Source organism: Drosophila hydei, unplaced genomic scaffold (genome assembly GCF_003285905.1).
Source record: "Drosophila hydei strain 15085-1641.00,03,60 unplaced genomic scaffold, DhydRS2 tig00008124-arrow-arrow-pilon, whole genome shotgun sequence".
Classification (NCBI taxonomy): domain Eukaryota; kingdom Metazoa; phylum Arthropoda; class Insecta; order Diptera; family Drosophilidae; genus Drosophila; species Drosophila hydei.
Window position 1 is genome coordinate 1,686,828 of NW_022045834.1, and position 21,795 is coordinate 1,708,622.

The window sequence follows — 21,795 nt, forward strand, 5'->3', positions numbered from 1 at the left end:
TGTTTATACATTTTTTTTCTGCTACTGCAGCTGCAGCTGCTGCCTGTTTGCTTTGTGTTCTGATGTCAATGCTTTGCCTTAAAGGCTTAGCTGCCCCGCCCCGTCCATGTCCAACGCCAACCGCGTCCCACCCTACCATTGTCAGGCTGTGCGCTCGTTAGCTGCGACGCTTGCGGGCGCTGCATTTTGTTTAAGAATTTTTAATTTTAAATGCAAAGCAAACGGGCGCGTAAAGAGAATGCAATATGCAAACGTGCTGCAAACTGTAAAAAAAAACCAAGAATTGTCTCCATTTTCCGAGTCTGGCCTGGCAAAAGACTAAAACGCGTATTAAACCTAAGCATAGCAGCAAAAAAAAACAAAAACAAACAAAAAACAAACTCATATTTATGTGCATAATTTTGTAAGGTGTTCATTTTGTATGCAAATCGTGAGTAATTACATTTGGTGTTAGAGATGCACGTAGATGTATATAGTTTTAAATTCAAATATAAAGTTTTGAGAGGCAGGTAAATTTATATAAGTAGATAACACGAAACATAGGCTTTCTATATAAATTTGACTATCGCTGATAATTAGAGGATAATATTTTTCAAAAATCAATTTTAAATATTCCTCTTTGTTAATTTAAAAAAAGTAAAACTTAGAAATGGATTAAGCTTTCAAAAAATAGAGATGAAAGCCGCCTGAATGACTCCACCTCTTTACAAATATAAATCTCATAGGCCAACTGCAGTTTTTCAATTAAAGTGCTAATCGGGGCGCTGCTAGGCTCAACAGAAGTAAAAGAGACATTATTTAATAAAATGTTGGTGAGCTTATAGCGAATAATTAAAAAAGCATTTTTATTGTATAAATATAAAAAAACTAAATATTTTTCTAAAAGTAAATATAAAATTTGTAAGTCTATTACAAATTTTTCAAATATTGAAAGAGGTAAGAGAGAATGGATATCATAATAAATAAAATAAATAAATAAATTAAATACATTTAATGATTTTATAAATATATGAACATGAAACAGTGTATCAGAAATCAATTAATATCTATGCTGATCTGCTCGCCGCTCTGTAATTGACCTAATCGTTTTGCTTGAGTAATATATAAATGAAATCATTTTATTAATCAATATATTATTAATAAATATATAATATATATATAATATCATTTTATCATCATTTTATTAATCAATATATTATTAATAAATATTTAATATATATATAATATATATTGTTAAATACAATTTATTCACATTAAGTCAAGATACTTTAAATTTATAAAAAATGGATTTTATTTCAAGCTTTAAAAATTGGTTTATTACATCATAAAAATTTTTAAGTTAACCAAATAATCGCATTTGATTAAGACTTGATTTGATACCACATTTCCATTTAATAAATTTAACTTAAGAAGTTTAAACATTAAATTTCAAAATTCCTTATATATATACATATATATATATTCATATAAAATATACTTAAAATATATATACAGGTTTATATATCAGCTTCTAATTTCGCATTTAAATGCAATCTTATCAAATCCCCAATTAAGAAAGCTGAAATAATTTCCACTTGAATACGAAAATTGCATTTTAATTAATTTTATCGCAAACAGCTTTACCAATAGCTAACAGCCCCAATTCATGGTGTCATACTCGAAAACGATTTCATTTCTCAGCTGCATTATAATCAAGTGCAATTAAAATGCAGCCCCTGCACTCCATACCCAGTCACGTCGCCCTCTGCCTCTCTCTCGAGCTGACTACCTCGCTGGCATTGTAATCAATATGCCATTATCAAACTTCAAGTTGGCTGCTGGCTCCGGCAGGCAGCTACCTCATGAAAATCCATCACACAGCCATGGACAGAGTATTAACACAGTCTTTCGCTTCTGGCACGCCACCCACTCCACACCTATCCAGCTCCCACGGAGATTGTTGGTGGGCGCCACAAGTGGCAATCATTAAAAATGAATTCTCAAGCAAGCGCAGCCGCAATTTTCGCTGCACTTGCCTCGTGCCACAAATCCGACACTGAATGCTACTTAGTGGCATGAAATTCCCATTGTGCGCTGTGTGGCATGCCACACACAAAGAAAAACTTGAGTGTAGAGATGAGGAAGAGCAAGAGTAAGGCAACTTATGATCCAAAAACTGCAAAGAACTCTTAAGAAATTATCAAATTGAGATGCAGAGAGAGGGAGAAAGAGAGAGAGGGAGTGAGAGAGGCAGAGAATTTCTAGTTTTTCTTGCTCGTTTTCAGTTGCATGCATAAATAATTCGACGATAACGATGGCAGACAAATAACGGGGCGTATGAGTCTTTTTTCTGTTACTTGCTATGCTGCGCAGTCTGTGTGTGTGTGTGTGCGGGTGCGTGCGTGCGTGTATGTTTGTCAGAGCCAATTTATTATCGCCAAGAAAGCGAGCAGTCGGCCAAGCAGCAGCAGCAGAAGGCAACCAAGAAAATTTGTATGTTAAAAACTTTCTGGCTCAATAAAAGTTTGCCTTTGTTATGCACAAGCCAGAACAATAGAGAGACAACTGTGCAGAGGAGAGGGGCAGAGCTGAGGGACAGAGACATATGGCGAATACAAAAAAAAAACACATACACCCACACACACACAAAAAGCGCAAAACTTTCATTCAGTGCCAGTGGCGCCCGCATGCTACTATGATGGCAAGTGGAAACACAGGAACGGAACAGGCATCGAATCAGCTTTTGGAGCAAGTTGCACCAACCGAAAACCAGAAACTCGTAAACTTTTGCATATCAATAAATTTGAGATCCCTACACCCACCCTTTGACCTTTGCCCGTCCACACAAAACTATATCTTGTTCCATTTGCCACACGAATTATTGATGTTGATTTGCGGTGCTATTGTGAAATGGCAGAAGGCAAATGGCAAACAGCAAATGGCAAACACTTGCAGCTCTATCTGCAGTCTATATGCAGCTATAGCCCCAGCTAGCCCCTAGCCACATGCCGTTTATCAGTTTTGCCGTTTCTTTGTAAGCTAAAACTAATTTTCATCTTTCTCATTGTCTTATCGTTGTGCTTTTGTTTCTCTCTTTGCAGTTTGCTTAGCAGGATATCATGAAAAGAGACTGTTACATGATCTATTGGATCCTTATAATACACTAGAACGTCCGGTTCTCAACGAGTCGGACCCGTTACAATTAAGCTTTGGTTTAACTTTAATGCAAATTATCGATGTGGTGAGTACAAAAAATTATGAATAACCTAATGTAATAGCTATGAATTGTGATGTAATATGAATTTATAATATTAAGGGAAAAAATTAAAGTTCTTCTTTTAAGAGGTGTATGCTTATTTGAGATATTAATTAAATCTTTATATGATATTTATGGAAAGTTATAAAACAGAAGAGACTTGGTAAATGTTGAAATATAAAAGATTGAAAAATTTAGAAAAGTGATATTGTATTTAACTACAGTTGACTCGCCTTAAAGTCCTTTTAAATGCTCAAAAATCTTGTAAGAATTTATATCAATTCATATAGCAACAGTGTCACTATATAGAGTAACTACAGTTCAGCATGCTTTGATACAGATGAAAATGTTTTTGCCGACAAACAATATTGAAATAGATCCAGTTCAGCTAAAAAGAGCTTTTATTTGGTCAGCTGTTCAAAAAATCTTATATAATTTTAAATCTCACTTATATTTATTATTATAAATATTCGGGTTTGACTGATAAACTTATTAGAAAGCACAGAAGCTGACAAACATGTTGATAAATATTTATATTTGCTATATATTTGCCATGTGAAGAGAGTCAAACTAAAACATTCTTTATTTTTAAGTATCTCTAAATATATATATTTTATAATTTCCTTTACGAGGGCCAAGCACACACTTTAATTCTGTCAATTCCAATTTTCAAGCTCAAAGCACAAAATTCATTTCGCTTTAGTTGCAGCTGCATTTCAAGCAATTTAACCCAACGTCTAAAGCGCTTAACAATTTACATTAAAAATAGATTAGCCACGCTCAAAATGTACCCATTTTGCAGTGCTTTGCATTTAAGCAGCCAACTTTAAAGTGAAAGTTGTTGCCGTGGAATATTTAAAAAAAGCGAAGGTGACAAAAGCTGATGACACCATTTTGTGAGCTGTGCATGAAAAGTGAATTGTCAAGAAAGTGAAATTTTAATTATTTGCCTATGTGTAGGTGTGTGTGCGTGTGTGTGTGTGTTCCCTGAATGACAGCTTGGCTTGAGTTCTCGGGCTGGCTGACTGGCCTGGATGTAGACAGGACGCACACATCCTGGCAGGCCGCCTGCCAGGCGAGTGTCGAGCAAATTACATGCAACGTCATGTGGCATGTGGCATGTGGCATGTGGCATTTGGCTCATTCGCACCTTTCGCAAAAGGTGGGCAATGTGCGAGCGAAGAGTGTGAGAGCATTGCATGCTGCATTCATCGGGGCAAAGTTTCTGTTGCGTAGAGGGCAGCCAAAGGTGGCTTCATTTGTACCTACATATATCAAGTCGGGTGCTAGGCGTTTGCTTTTGTTAGTGAGACAACCTCAATTCATATTAGATTCTCTATAGCATATATATGTGCATTTGTGTGCGTGTGTGCGTTGTTTGTTGCCTGCCTGCCTGCCTGTGTCCCGGGCAAAGTTGGGATTCAAACTAAAAATGGAGCGCACAAACAAAAGACACTGCGCCTGAAAGCCACGCAGTCAAAAGGGGTGTGGCATGGAGAAGTGTGGAGAGTCATGGAGAGTAGGGCTTGCAGTGGGATAGCTGCAGCTCGAGGCATAAAAATAGGCCTACAACTGCGCATTCACTGGCGCGCGCTAAAAGTCACACACAGAAGAAGAAAAAACTGCTGCAAAGCATTCACAACACACACACGCACACACATGTGGCATGCAAATAAAATGAATAAATAAAATTGTGCACATGTGTTGTGTTCACACCTGCCGCTAAAATACACACACGCACACACATAAAAGTTGCGAGCCAAAATGAAGTGCGAGCTGCGCGCTGCGAGTTGCGAATTGCGATATTTCTTATTGTTGCTGCTGCAAAATGAAGTTGAAAACAAATGCGGCACAATGCTTTGGCCACTGGTTTGTTATACCCTGTAACAGAGGAGTATATGGATAACTAAAGTGCGTGAAAAATGTGTGCATTAGACCTGAGCATATAAGCAGAGAATACTTTGAGTGTCTATTCTTGCATAGCTCTTAGTTTTAGCTTTGGATTATTACAAATGATCTTAGATGATATCGATATCTGTACTTATCGATACTTATCGATTTGAACTTAGTAAGTTTCATCTATTAGAGCGTTTTAACGAACTTACCCTTAGACTTGCGGCTTAGAAAAGGCTTTAGATGTTAATTATATTTAACTATATTAAAACAATTTATTTCTCGACTAATATCGTTAAGTATGATGAACCCAAACTGTAGTTAGTTGCTTAAAAAGTTATTTCCCTTAAAGGCATTAAATGTAAAAGAAAAGGCGCTTATAAATGAATCACAAATGTAATTTAAGGCCACATTATCTTCTGTCCTGAATTACGGACAATTGCTAGTTGACTACAGGTCATCTTACAGTTGATCATGCAAAGCAATTGTTAGTTCTCTGCTGCTTGTCGTCTTTTCAGTTCTTACTCAAAAATTGCTGGCAGTAAAAACTGCAGCACGCACACTCCAGAAACAACAACAACAGCAATTACAGTTGCTGTGCCAGGCATAAAAATGCGAAAATCGGGTCATTTTGTTACAGTGGAGCTGGCTGGGGGTGTTAACACAGCCATCAGTTACCCTGTAAAACAGCACGGGGCAGAACAATGCAACAAGAGCTGTTACGGTTGCTGTTGCTGGCGTTGCTTTTGCTGCTGTTGCTGCTGCTTCATCGTAAAGTTTATGTTCTGTGCAAAGTGTCAGCGCGTCATCTCGAAGTATGTGTGCCTGACTGACTGACTGACTGGCTGGGACTCTCTGTTGCCAGCTAGCGGTGCTTAAAGTTTTTATTTAAGGCATAAGTTGCGAATTGCTTAGGTGTTGCTGCTGCATGACGCTGCATGTAAATATCCCTGCTTATGTGCCGCAATTAACGCCCGCAATCAATGTGGCAAACTTCTCAAATGCGGCCATAAACGATTCAAGTATTCAGACTTAGCGCATATATATATACATGCTTCTTGTTGGCACAGGCTGTCAAAGTTAAAAGTAATAAGGATAATATGGAAATGCATAAGTGCGTTGAAGTGTGTGGATTATGGGTTATTATATATTTCTTGTGCTTCAACTACTTAAAGAGCATTTAATGTGTACTGAACTGGCGAGAATTTGAAGTACCATATTTATATATATATATATCATATATATATCTTGATATCTATATATTCTATTATATATGTTTTCATATCTCTTTCCATATACGTTTGCTCATCTATATTGCTCTTTAAGCAGCATGGACTGGGCATATCAAACAATTTATAATAATATAATTGCATAATTCTTATTACAGAATATTATCATAGCATATGCTCTTACTGCCATTATAAGTAAAGCTTTTGATCTAGTGTTAAGTCTCAGCTACTTCAGCAATGCTTAAGGCAATATTCCCTAGAAAAAAATTAATGTTAATAGCTTGATCTTTGACAAAGCTTCAGGTTATAAACTTTACTTCAAGATATATTGAAGAATAGCTTAAGCTATATATAAACGATTCTATAGCTTGTATATATGCCATACTTCTGTCACGAGTCGAGCACTTGCTTGGACATGCACAAGTTGGTTTCATCAGATCAGCTTGGCTTTTCCATGACACAATTGCTATGATCACATATTTTAGAAAGTAGCTAGATATGTTATTCCTCACTCAATCTGACAACAGCAGCAAATACCTTTACTCAGTATTCTCAATTCATATACTTATACATACAAGCTTAACTACAGTTAAGTCTAGTACCTATATTAGCTATGTCTTATTTGGCAGCTGTGATTAAAGAAATTCAGACCAAGTTTGCTATAGTGACTAAATGTTATATATGAGCTGCTAGCTATATAACTGTACTTATATATACATTTATGTGTATTTATATATTATATAACACTTACAGTTTTCAGCTATTCTAGCAGAAAAAAATTTCACATAAATCTTTCCTATTTGCGACCAGTTCTCGCTCAGAGCAGGCAAAATAATTTAAAATTTTGCTATTTACACTTGAGCATAATATTTATGCACTTTTCGTTCGCTCCCACTCCTCTCAATCGCAATCTCATATGCCTTTCTCGCTTTCCTTTTTTGCCATGGCTACGCTATTACAGTCTCCCCGGGGATATTGAGGCATTTGACACTAGCAATATTTTAAGTGTTAACTGCATTCGCAGCTGCATTTGCATATTTTACGTGCACGCTGCTGGATGCTACGGTTGCTTGGGCAACAGTTAAGGGGGCATTGAGGGTGTGTAACGGGGTATTTGGGGCTGGTCTCAAAGCAATTTGAAGATTTAACACCTGACAGCTGCCTCAGCTGCTGCTGCTGCTGCTGTTGGCAGCTAGTGCTGGTGGGCGTGGCAAGGGCAGTGTAAAGGCCAAGCGTCGTTGTCCCCAGAGTAGTTGCAATTCAATTTAAAGCACAAAAAACTGGCACAGAGTGGGAGGGAGGGAGAGAGCAAGGATAGGCGAGTGTGGGTGACTGCAAAGCATCATCAATTCAGCTGCTTATCAGCGAGACAGTCAACGTCTCTTATCTGTCAAGTTGCCAAGTGATTAAGCTTTAAGGATGCCAACGCAAGCTGTTTAACTGAGCGTGCCGAACAATGGAGCTAGCTTTGGCTAGGGGTCTGCTCAAGGATAGCTGCGATTATCCTGTAATATCTGCTATGCATTTTTATCGCTTGTGATTTATACAGGCGCCAAAGCACATGTCATAATTGCGCCCCTGGGAGGTCAACTGTAAAAGGACACGGGCATGCGGCAAAGCCAAATGCAGCAACAATGCAACAAAGCAAAACAAGGCGAGCGAAAACGGAAAACGAATCCTGCATTAAGTCCTGTTTGTTGGTGTATGTGTGTGTCTCTATGTCACTCTCTGTGCGGCATAGCTGAAAATTGCATTTGAATAAGTCACAATTTATGCGTCGCATTGTGCTAGAAATATTGCAGCTTAGCAATATGCTAGCGTTGAGAGCGTGTCGCGTGACGCGTGACACGTAAGTGACGCGAATCAGGCAGAGGTGCGAGAGAGCTGGGCAGATCCAGTTAGAGAAAATTTTGGTATAAGCTTAAACTCCTATTCAATTTGAAGTAGAGGCATTGGCGTATACTATTATCAAGACTTAGTCTCAAATAAGACTTATTTAGTGCCATATCAAGGATGAAGCTTTGCAAGCTTGTTTTAAATTCTGTTCATGAAAATCTGCCTCTGAAAGTCTGTAAAATTCTTTTCTTTTGTAAATCTAAACTCTAAAAGTATGTCCCTCAAGAACTGCTTATAAAAGTCTTTCTGCCAAATTCTGTCTCTGAAAGTTTATGTGCGAAAATGTGTCTTAGAAAGCCTGCTTCCGAAAGTTCACCTCTGTAAATGTGCCTCTGAACCTTCTGTCTCTAATAGATTCTTTCTGAAATTCTATCTCTAAGCCTCTGTGTGTAATAGTCTGTTTCTTGTGTCTATTTGCGCAAGTCAACTCTGAACTTACGTGGCACTGTGTTGAATGCATTCATCAAATTGTCATCTCTAATTCTAATATACACTTGCATCCAGCCAGTCGTACGTACGCCTAACGAGCTGTGCAAACAATGCTGAGGCAACGTCGCAGCGCAGCGCAGCTGCCCTGAAAAGTATGCTATGTATTTTATGCAGCACACTTTTGTTTACCTGTTTCTCAAATTAGAATGTTATCATGTTGCAGTTTGTTTACAACTGGCTCCTGGCTTCCTGCTGCCATTACAGTCATAGCCCTTTGCACCTGCTGCCCCTGTCCATTTGCAATGTTCGCCTAATTCCAGGCTGGCGTCAATTTTGTCTTCGTTTTCGTTTGCTGTTAACAGTTTGACGTATGTGTGTGTGTGTGTGTGTGTGTGGCTCAAAGGTGCCAAACAGATTCTTTTGGCAAGCGCTCCATACATGCATTTCATCAACTTAAACGGGACACCTAACACACACACTCACACTCACACTCACACTCACATACACATGCTTGGCATAGTTTTCAACATTTTTCAATGCATTTGGCTTTGGGTTTCATGTGGTGCTTCTACGGCTGCAGTCACTTTCCCTTTGATTGATGTTGTTGCATGTGCGAATGACTGCAGCTCGAGTGTTCCCATCTATATATACATATATATCATGTGTGTGTTTTACACTTTCAAAGGCGAAAAAAAAATCAGACACACACAGAGAATACAGCTGTTGGCATGTCCAGAGCATTGCTCAACGGGCTTTGCGAGTGTTTTTCTTATAGCGTCCCAAATTGGAACAGCACTTTGACAACTCCCCTTCAAATGATCTTAACTCAACTTGAGCCTAGGCAAAATATATACTTAGAAAATCCATCTAAAGGGAAGCTAAATAAAGTTAGGGAATAACAGCTCTTCTATTCTATTCTTTTATCTCAGTTTTGTAGGTAGTTATAACACAGCGAGTAGAGAGAGAAAAGTTGAAATTTAATCATATAATTGATGTTTGATATAGTTTGCTGTACAGATTGATTAATTTTGAGCGCTTGTAGCAAAACTTTTTTGAATATCGATAAAGAAGCACTAAACTCGAACTCAATGGGTCACGGTTTTCAAACTTTTGATAAAACTACACTGACAATCTGGTGGCTTACAAATAATTATCCCAATAATATGTTTAGATAGAGACATCTCAGCGTCTGTGTTAAAAAGGACAGTCTCCGAGATGAGAGAGAATTGTAAAAGGGCGTAGAATATATCAAGACCAAAGGTCTTGGAGCTCTATTGAAATAACTAAAGTTGAATATAGATGAATTTGATTTAACGCTTCATTTGACAAACAGATTGGATCTAGGCGCTCAAGAGAATATCTCATTTATAAGATTTTAAGTCAGCAGAACTAAAGCAGAACTAAAGCAACTCGTCTAATGATTCCTATTAATAATCTTTCTTCTTTCTTTCATCTGTCTTTTACATGAACTTTAATCAAATCTTTATATCGCAAGTTTCTACTTTCATTGCTTCTACAATGACTCATAATTATTTAAAATTTAATAAAATGAATAGACAAGCCTAGACGAATTCTTTGCTATAAAACAAGGCGAGTCCTAACCAACATCAACAAATTTGGCATTGAGTCTAAACTTAAGACTGTAAAACTTAATTGATTTGCACATAAACGTTTGAGTTCATTATTTTCGCTCTGTAGCTAATGACATTTCTGTTCTTTTTCGCTGATTCGCTTAAAGGCTAAGGAAAGCGCAAGATATATAGTTGGACTGCAAATCCTGCCAACAAATGGCTGTAATTGTCATTGAAGCCAGTCGGGCATTCGGGCCAAGGCGCATTTGGTTTTAGCCGGGCTGCGAATTGATGAGCTTTATGGGCCACAATGGCATTTTTGGTTTAGCAGCTAAGCCAGCGAAACATTACGTAAACACTTCAGTGTGGAAGTCAAGTCCTTGAAAAAAGCGCTAAGCACTGAGAAACTTGGCTATGTATATACACATATATATGTATATGAGTGTGTGCGTGTGTGTGTGTGTGTTTAGCTGTTGATAAAAGCGCAATTTAATTAACTGTACCCGAAAGATACAAAGCCCAAATACAGATACACAGATACAGATATACACACAGCAGCGCACTTTGCATTGCCTTTTGTCTTTGTTGTCGCTCGATATCGAGTTTATAGCGTATATACAAATTCTGTATAGGTATGTATATATTTATATATATTATATACATTTTATGCACATATATGTCTTGGCATATAATATGTGTGCCGCGCTGCAAATATTTGCCGGCAGCTGTCATTTTGATAATGGAGTTTCAAATGTTTGCTATTCATGCTCATAAACACATGTTGGTAGACCGCCCTGCTACGCCCTCCTCCGTCCTCTCTTTCTATGGTGCCAGGGGCCTCAAGCAGTCAGCCTATACCCTGCCTGGCCCTATCCCTGCCATCCTTCCAATTTCTCAACCATTCGCATCCTTATTTTCTTGCCAGCTCCTCCACTAGGCAACTGTGTTTGCCTTCGATGAGAGCCGACTTACATCGACTCACACACACACGCACATTCGCACACTCGCTTGTTGTTGCCTTTTAAAATATGCAAAAGGGCCATGCCATTGCCAGCCACCCACGCTTCGATTTAATTGCATTTTAAAAGCGCACGTCGCATGCCTCAAAAGTTCTTTGGCTCCCATATTTTCTATTAATTTTTACCTGTGTAATATACACACGTGCTTTTATGCGCTCAACTCATTGAAAATCGATTTTCAAAACAAATTCTCTAATTTTCTAGTAAACAAATTTTGGAACCTTATTTATTAAGTTAAATAATATATAATACTTAGCATTAGAAATTCGAAACAAAATTTTAAAGACGAGAGAAAATTTTATGTGCTTTATTGAGGCAAATAAATAATATAAATTAATAATAAATTTGAAAATAAAATAAATTAAATAAAAAATTAATCTCTTATGTTACCATTTATTTTATTTTATTTTCAAATTTTTTATATTTAAAATCTAAAATTTTTTTATGTTTTATTTTATCTTATTAAAAAAAATAACTTTAAGCTGAAATGGTAATGAGAATTATAGCAACTATGAGAATCGTTCAGCTTTAAATATTATTTAAATATATATTTTATATTTTAAAGAATCTAGATTCTAGTGGGCATTGCAAATAAAAATGTTTGTGAAACTTGATAACCTTATTCAGCACTTAATCAGCTGCTTCTAATTGAACTATTCCTTAAATATGCCCTATACAGACACTATTCGTTCTTCTGGCTTATTGAGGCAACACCTAATGCTATTTTTGTTGTAAAAGTCAAATAAATACATTAAGTGCAACTGCGGTAAATGTGAAATGACAAATGAAAGAGGGCAATAATCGCAACACCCAAGAAAATGCGGGCAAAAAGCAACTTAAGACCAACAGAATGAACAAAAAATACAATAAAATGAAGTAAAAGGCAAAAAAAGCAAAAAGAAAAACAACTCCCGGGCGCATTAATTAAAAGGCGCAGACAAAGCGAGGCGCAGATTAATTGGCGTCAATGAGCAGCAGACAAACGGAAAGAGAAAGAGAAACAGAAACAGAGAGAGAGAGAGAGAGAAAATAGTGCGAGCGAGAGATAAGACGAGCCAATGACAAGGACGAAAAGTGATTAAGTAGAGAGCATGGTGCAAAGGGGGGCTCGGAGAGGCGCCATATCAACGGATATCAGCGAAAATGAGTAATGAACTCGAGCAAGGAGCAAGGCGTTATTCTTACTTTTTTTTTAGTGCACAGGACAATAAGAAACTAGGCTCGACTGTGCGTGTGCCTCGGTATGTGTGTGTGTGCGTGGGGAATGCGCGCCGCGTTTTATGCTACATTTTTTTATTCGCTGCTTTTAAATTCCCCGAACGCGTCGCGAGTCAATGAACTGCTGCAGTTGGAGTGTGTGCGTGTGTGTGTACGGAATATATGCAAATTATAAGCCCAGCCGAAAACTTGTCTTCTGGGCAGTGTGGAGCGGTGGAGGGGCGTGGCAGAGCCAACTTGCCTGTGTAATAATTTTGCCGTTTGCTGTTGCTGTTATTCTTTTTTTTTTCGCCGCTCATTTCAAATTCAACAACTGCCGCTGCGAAAGAGCGCAGTGTGAATGAGAAAAGAATAGTAATAGAGTGTGCATGGGAGAGAGACTGAGAGGGAGAGAGAAAGAGAGAGAGAGAGAGAGAGTGCCATACATACGCTGGTGCTTTTTGAATGGAAATAAGCCTCGTTTATGTTACGTCTGTTGCTCGATGCGCGACTACACTACAGTACACACACAAAAAAATGGCAGCACACTATGGGCCTATACGACTGAGCCACTCTGCCCCCCCTCGACTGTCTGCTATTTCGCATGCATGCAACGGCAACAACAGCAACAGCAACAAAGGCAACTGCAGAGGCCACCGAAGGCGACGACAAATAAGCGCCACAATTTCTGTGGCTAACATTTTCGCATTCGTCTGGCTTTCCCTCTGCCTCCACCGCTGCCACGCCTCTGTGCCCACATTTTTATTTTAATTAAACTTGAAGCAGGAATTTTCTTTTTGCTCTTGCCTTTATTTCTTAACATATATATTTTCTGCACAATTTTTTATTCATTTTCCTTTTCTTTTTTTATATTTTTTTTTTTTTGGCTTTTTACTCGCATTCAGCTTTATAATTGTGTTGAAAGTTCTGCAAATGAACATGTGCATGCAAATAGGAATTTAGAGTGAGGAGTGTGTGTGTGTGGTGTCTAGAAAATGCTTTGAAAGTTAACCAAATAATTGGTGGTAGCTGCGAGCAGGAAGTTGCCATTTGGCCAAATGAGTTGTGGCATTCTATTAGATAATGAGTTAAGAAAAATAGACAAAATGAAGAAAAGTTTTATTATTTGTCAAAGTTTGCATTTTCTATTTGAATTTGCTGTTGAATATAATTTCATTTAAATCTTTTAATAGTTTTTCTTAGCAAAATACAAGATATAGTTTTGCTGATTTATTTTTCTACAATCAATACTTTTTTTAATTTCACATGCTTTTCTCAAATATTCAGCTGTTAAGCTATTTATGTTTTTTTCTATAAAATATATAAAAAATATTTGACGAAATTTCTGTTTGGTTGTTGATGCACTCATAAGATGAGTTGTCATCAGGTTGAGTAAGATTACAATATGTTGCAACTTAAGCTCAGATACACTCGACTTTTGTTGTGCAGTGATGAAAGTTTAGCAACTGAAGCATCCAGTATTGCAGTTCCAACTGGCGGAGAGTCAAATTATTGAAGCGAGGCAAGCAGCCATCAAAGCGTAGGCAAATATGGAAACACACACATAATGATATAGATGTATTTTCAAATGACATCTAGATGCAACATAGTATGTTGAGCTACTTTTATTTGATTGCACTCTCTTTTGCTGTTGCTCTTATTTGGTCGTCTAACAAATTGCTTTGAGGGTATATTTATTAAATGAATTTATAACAAGTTTTTGTTCTTAAAACAAACTTATATATTTATATTTGACTGTGGCGTTCCGCTAGGAATTTCTTACGATTTTTCAAAATTTTTTAGTTTTTTATAAAGTTTTTTTAGAATTTGCAATAAAAATTCTTTTGACATTTTGCTACACGAAAACTCACTGTCAATCAGGGTATTTCCTAACTCTTTCTTCCATTCAGGCTTTCTTGTTATGTATAACAATAATATCAAAAGAAAATTTCATCCATAAATAAGCAGCATTTATACACTTGTTGGCATAAAGTTTTTTATTTTAAGTGAAATATCAAAACGGATTTTTTCTAAATACTTCAACAGTTGCAGCTAAATAGAAAATTGGAATAAAACGCTAAATGCTTTGACCAATCCATACAATATCCAATAACAGTTTGCGTTGAGCACCGCCAAAATGCGCGGCTGCAACAATCTGGTAAATTGAGCTACCAAAAAGCGAATAATGCGACTGACCACGCCCCTGCCCTCACACAACCTCCACGCCAGCAACAGCAGGGCACAGTAATAACCCGCTAACCGGAACGCACAAAAACCAATTTTCTGTTGTAATTTGTTGAAAAACGAAATTTGATTAGGTTGACGCTGGACACACACACAAACAAACATTCACAAACAGACACATACACCCCGGGGAACCGGAAGCGTGGACAAAAAGCATAGCATACTTTGCTGCGGTTCAGTTTGTGGGCGGTATTTATACTATATTAAGGGAAATGGAAGCTGTAGTCAAGTGCAATAATGTTATGGCTATATTGAGAGAGAGATAGCAAGAGATAGAACGAGACAGAGATAGAGAGAGAGAGAGAGAGAGCGATTGAGCTGCAGCTGCTGTTGCGTTTGCTATGACCGCAATATTACGTGTCCTGTGTATACTTCTTGCCGCATCCTGCATTGAAAGCAACTCCGTGAGCCCCTTTTTTTTGGTTTTGCTGGCGCGCAGTTCAATTTTGTTAGCACCAAAAAAAAATAAGTGACTGAAAACAAAAATATGCTTTGCGAGATGTCGACTTGGATGTCCTTAAATGCAGCAAAAAGTTTTGGTATATATTACTTATATTTATTCTTCGAAAAGTTGGAGAGTGGAACATTGTGGTATTTGCAGAGTTTTTAGATGAATGAATATTTAAAAAATATTATATTTTATTTTTAACTTTGATTGGATGAGAGAATAAATATATAAAATATAGAGAAGAGCAGAGGAAGTTACCGTCTACCTATTGTATTTTTTAGTCTCTTCCTCGCTCTCTGTATCTTCCCAGTCTGTTACTCTCTCTGTCTCTCGCGCTGTCCCTCTGTCATTATGTCATTCTCTCTTTTTCTCTGCTTCTCTATATCCTCTCAACCTCCCATGTCTCCTACTCTTCTATCTTTTTCCCGCTCTCCCTCTTTGACCTTTTAGTCTCTTACTTTCACCTCTCTCGTTCTATCTTTTTGGCAATGTATCTCACTTCGTCTCTCTCCATATCAATATCAACTGTTCGGTCAGAAACTAGTCTGGCAGGAAAACTTACCCTTCAGAAGATTCACTAGCTTGATTAACTCCCTTTTCGCTATCCAAAAATGTTATTAGGGAATCAGTTATGCTGCGCTGTCATCTATGCTTCAGCTTTGTTGCACGCCATTGCACAACCGCAATATACTCTCCTTTATGCTTAGCCCTCCCTTTCCAATACACATTGATGACTGCAGTTTGGACACGCCTTTGGGCAGCTGGCAAGACCTCTTTTTTGGCCTAGTCCGCTCTGCTGTGCCCTGGGCTGGCCTTTCTTGCCCAGGCTTGACTTACTCTGGCCATTGCTCCATTTCATTTTACCGCATTTCTGTCGCAATTTTGTGCCAGTTGTTGTTGCTGTTGCTGTTTCCAATTGTTGTTGCTGCAGCTTGGCGCATTTTGTGATTGCACTTGCAAGTTGCGCACAGTTCATACCCGGAAATTGTTCGGTCAAAATATTTGTGAAATGCCAGGCACGACTAGCACAAGTACACACACACGGTTGCTGCCTGTGGCCCCTGCCTGCAGTTTCGCCTGCGTTAGTTAAGCGCCCAGAGATTTGGGTTTTTGGGCATTTTTGGTACGCGGCTGGCGCGCTGCTGAATATTTCAAGCATTTAATTGTAAATTACACATACGCCCTGTGTGCGCTTTATGCATTTTTTACTATTGTTTGCCAGTTGTTGTTTGTCGTTGCCGTTGCCATTGCTGTTGCTGTTGCTGCTGCTGGTTTTTATTGTAATGCACGGATTTGGTTATTGGACCACGCGCCTGGGGAAAACACTTCGCTTTATGTACATTTTTTTTGGCCAGCTTTCGGTTAGCGCGTATTTAAAAATTTAGCTCGCTTGATTAAAGTTGCTGTAAATTGAAATGCTTTTCGCCTGTCGCTCGTCAATTATGCAATAGTTTGATGGCTGATGAAAAAGTTTGTGGCCCAAAGGGCTGGACTCATTACATATAGAAATACATTTGGGCTCATTGTGAACTAACCGAATTGTTGCATAAGCTCTTAAAGCGATGTGGCTTCAATAATGTTACTTAGAATCAAAAATGAATTTAAAAATGCATTAGATTATTTAAAAAATGCCTAAATGAAGACAAAGAATTTTTTTTGCTTTCATTCAAAATTTATAAATATTTATATAAAATTCCAATTCTAATTATAATTTGCTTTGCGAGTGAATTGTTAATTGTGGTTATAGTTTCTAGTTTTTAATTGAATATTTAATGAAATTCTAATGAAATTGTTGTGTTGTGTATTGTTGCAGGACGAGAAAAATCAATTGCTTGTCACGAATGTGTGGCTAAAACTGGAGTGGAACGATATGAATTTGCGTTGGAATACCTCCGACTATGGCGGCGTCAAGGACTTACGAATACCGCCGCATCGCATCTGGAAGCCGGACGTCTTGATGTACAACAGCGCCGACGAGGGCTTCGATGGCACCTATCAGACGAATGTGGTGGTTCGCAACAATGGCTCCTGTCTCTATGTGCCGCCGGGCATATTCAAATCGACGTGTAAAATTGATATCACATGGTTTCCATTTGATGATCAGCGCTGCGAAATGAAATTCGGCAGCTGGACCTATGATGGATTTCAGGTTTGATTCAGTCAATTTGCGAGAGAGCGAAAAGCAAGGCAACCAGGGAGTACACAGCTCGTAGTTGTTATGCTTACAAAAAAAAAAAAAAAAAAAACAAAATCGAATCTTTTACGTATTCTTATGATTTATAAAATTTGTATTGTTTTTGATTGAGGTGGAGATGGCGTAGCGATATATATATTTATATTATTCTACCCTCTCCCCCTATTATCCATTGTAACTAAAGCTGGATTTGCAATTACAAGATGAAACTGGCGGTGATATCAGCAGTTACGTGCTCAACGGCGAGTGGGAACTACTGGGTGAGTAAGCCAATGCCAGAAACAAAACAAAAACTAAGAAAGAAAAAACAACGAAAAATAATTCTCTTGGAAAAAAAAAAACGAAAACAAAACCAAAACTGGCTTTAGAGCGGGGGCAACCGTTGCTTATATCAAGCAATTCTCTCTCCAACTCTCTCTCTAACTGTCTCACACACTTTCTCTTTCTCTCTCTCTCTATCTGTCTATCTGTCTTGAAATATAACGTAAACATAGACATTAGAAAAATTGAGAAATGACTGCCAGAGCATTGGCGTTGTCATCCACTTGATACATAAAAATGTGTTTCTATACGTTTCTTGTCTTGCTTAGATAAAGGCAAAAAACTTGTTTCCTACACTTTGGCCTAAAGCCTGAAGACTTCTGGTACTTGTCGAGTACTTTCCAACTTCTTCAATCTGTAAACATGGCATTAGACATTTCTCACTCAACTTTCTCTAAACTGACGCAGGGTTCAGGTTGCGAGCTAAAGTTCCGAACTCGTTCCGTTCGAAACTCAGACTGTAAAATGGATAAATAGTAGCAGTTGATTGTCGTGCCAGTGTTGGTAAGTGCCAACGCAGGCAGCTGCAATCAATTGGAAACATTTCGCATCACTGTTCTGATCACATCTTAATTTAATAATTTGCATTTACCACATCATATATATATATATATTTATATTTCGAGGCCATCGAATACGGAATGTAGTACGGCATCTAATGAACCCTGTTAAAACAAAACCCCCTACTCTACTTCTTTAAGCTTTACTCTACTACTGTTTAACACTCAAAAAAAGTATAAAAAATATAAAAAAAATATTTATTACACGCTTATCCAGTGTTCTCCCACTCACTCACTCTATCAACAATATTTAAAAAAAAAATCAATCAACTATCATCAAAACTTGGGCGCTTTAACTTTTCAAGTCCGAAATAGCCGCGTAAACGTTTCGTTTAACCTAGTTTAAACAAAAACTATATTGCTTAAGTACGTGCCAATGGCGTGGCATGGTTTGGGATTTAGTTTTTTAGCTAGTCCAAGCTATGGCACGCCCACTGGCGCGTAGTTCAAAGATAAATAAGAAAAAGAAAAACCTATGTAAGAGGTAAGGCCTGGCCCTCGTATGCAACCCCTTAGAAAATTTTCTCAAATTCTCTCTCATAACTACATTTATTTCTTTTAAACGAAGCTCTTATGGCATGACAACAACAAAACAGTTTAGAACTGCAATGAATGCTGCCTAGAAATAATAATATATATATATTGTATAAAAACGATTTAAAAATATTGCATTTGATATAGCTGTTAAGTAAAGGCCAGACGAAGGCTAAGCGAAAACATAGCTAAAATATATAGACGCTATCCCTAATAAGTACCATTTTATATACCTTAACTTTTATTCCCCCATTTTGTAAGCTCTTTAATTGCTTTTCATTATCCATTGGCCAATTCATTGGCGCTTTTTGTAATTCTCAAATGGTTTTGACATTAGTTTTGATTACCTCCACCCTAAATGCTAACACAAATAAGCAAGAACTTGACTGGAACTAGAAAATAGAATGAAGTAAAAACTAAAATTGGGAAATGTTAGAAATTAAAAGGGACCAAGCAGAACTTGCACATAAAAGCGTAAATTGCACTTTTCCGCATAAAATGCAAAGGCAGCTGAAATGCGCAGACCCCAGCACGCCCACATAAACACCCAACCAACCAGCCACCCACCCACACTCACTCACACATACAGAACCAACCACATAGATCTGAACTTTTGTTCAGTGAAAGAGACTTGGCTCTTTCAACCACGCACCAAACCAATTAAGAAATTAAAAGACAAATACAAATACACACACATACACACACACACACACACACACACACACACACTATAAATTAGCAGTTGCACACAGTCACACTCGTCTAAGCAAAGAAGAAAAAAAAAAGTTCCCTGCTCAACACTGGCCACAAAAGTTCACAACACACAAAAGTGCTGAGAAAGTTTGTGCAACAAATTTCGCCTTCGTCTTTTTATTTCATTCGCTTCTTCTTGCTTTTACTGCATTTCCGCTTGCCACGTTTTTCTTTTTATATTCATTCTCATGATTTTATTTGGCTTTTGTTTTTCTATATATTTTTTTCCATTTGCTGCGTAATTTTCGGGAGTTTTGCTTAAGTTGTTGCCCTGATTTTATTATTATTTTTTTTTTGGCTTCTCCATTTTCAATGCGCATTTGCGGCAACCGCCTTTGGCTGCCAGTTTATGCAAATATTTTTATGTGGAAGTTTTCCACAGTTTTTCACAATTTGCTAGGATAATTTTTAAATACTTTGTGCGCTCTCTGTGTAATCCCCACTGGTAATCTATGCTTAAGTTGAGAGCACATAATTTAGCCAACCCTTGGCATATGGCAAATGCTTTTGGCTACATAAAACTTTTTCAATGCTCGTACACGTAAGAAGGTATGAGTCTATGAAAGTTAAGTTGCCAATTAAGAGATAGGCTTTACCTGCTAAAGCACATTTACAGTTATATATGTATAGAAATACATTTATACACATATATATTTACATATGTGAATAGATAGATTTGCTAGGCAGAAGTCTTCAAATATCAGCCCCCAAATTGAGAACTTAAGCGTTTGCATTGCTTTAACTAACATTTGCTTGTTGCTTGGGCAACTCAAGCACAAGTGATAAAAGTTTGTGGAAACATGTTTGTCTCAGCGCTTACTTCAAATTAGTTGCTCGCTCGTATGCAAATAAAACTTTTTGCCCAAAAACTATAGTAGCGCATAAAAGTATACATACACACGCACACTCACACTCACACTGCGAACTTTTTGACTACACTTGAAGAAAACCACAGCATGCACACAGACTACTAAAGTTTTCATACCTAATGCATATATCATTTCGTACTCTCCTATCAGCTATAACCTATTCATAATCTAAGAAACACATAGACATAAAACTTTTCTCAAATTTCTTAACGCTTTTCAATACTACTCTTCACACGCTTTACCACATACTTTCTCTATCTCTTTCTCTCTCTATATATACTATTTACTTACTCTCTTGCCTGTATGCCATGCTCGATTTAGACATAAAGCTCAGACAATGGCCCAAGTTGACACGAAAAGAGAAATTCTAACACGAGAAACTGATTTATATTATAAATTGAGTCTTTGTCTTTACTAATATCTTGATCTTCTGTGCGTTAAATGCGCTGCTCCTAGGTGTGCCCGGTAAACGTAATGAGATCTACTACAACTGCTGCCCGGAACCGTATATAGACATCACATTTGCCATTATTATACGACGACGTACATTGTACTATTTTTTTAATCTGATTATACCCTGTGTGCTCATTGCATCCATGGCTCTGCTCGGATTTACACTGCCGCCGGACTCGGGTGAAAAGCTGTCGCTGGGTAAGCAGCTGCCATTTATATCTATTAATATTAAGTATACGATAAAAAGTAATTACTATTCTGAGTGCTAAGTGAAAGAGAGAAAGTTCAATTGAGCACGCCAACAGAATTTGATAAATTTAAGTAAACCTAAAATGAAACTGATTATTTCTTAAGCGTGCTTATACCACATTTGAAAATTTTATTCGATAAGATAATTGATATATTTGTAAACCTAGAAGGCATTCTTTTAAAATAAGAATAACTTTTATGAAATGAAAAAGACCTTTGCTACATCTAAAAACTCATCTGTTCGCCCCAACAGAACAGTTCTTGGTCAGCCACATCTGTTGGCTTATTTTATAACCAATTAATCATTTAAGAAAGTTAACTAGTTAGCCCTCGAGTAGCCAGTTGAATAGTTAAGACTATTTTAATATACATTTTCCATGCTATAAAACAAATACTTGTCAGCATGAGAGGCGCTTCAAAAAGTATTTGCCAAGTGCTTTTTGCAATAATGACAGCCAAACGTTCAACAGCACAAATATAAAATGGAGAAAAGAGAAGAAAAAAAATTGCCTCCCCTTGCTGTTGATGAGTGTTTAGAGAGGAGCTAGACAGGCCTGGAGCCTTACGGCCAGACTGACTGACTGACTGACAGACGTCTCACATTAGATGTTATTACTGAGAGTAGAGCTTCGCTGCTGATGGGTGTTGATGACGCCACGGGATGGGAGAAAAAAAGCCAAACTATTGAACTTTTAGCCATG

The 21,795-nt window shown here is 37.5% G+C and overlaps 1 protein-coding gene across 1 annotated transcript in view; it reads left to right on the forward strand.

Moving 5' to 3' along the window:
- The window catches only part of LOC111600441 (neuronal acetylcholine receptor subunit alpha-7), a 42,084-nt gene that overhangs the window by 8,716 nt on the left and 11,573 nt on the right, over nt 1–21,795 (forward strand). The window contains exons 2-5 of the mRNA XM_023316532.2: nt 3,081–3,220; nt 16,975–17,310; nt 17,540–17,615; nt 20,849–21,043. Of these exons, the coding sequence (XP_023172300.2) occupies nt 3,081–3,220; nt 16,975–17,310; nt 17,540–17,615; nt 20,849–21,043 (747 nt within the window). The remainder of the gene's footprint in view (nt 1–3,080; nt 3,221–16,974; nt 17,311–17,539; nt 17,616–20,848; nt 21,044–21,795) is intronic.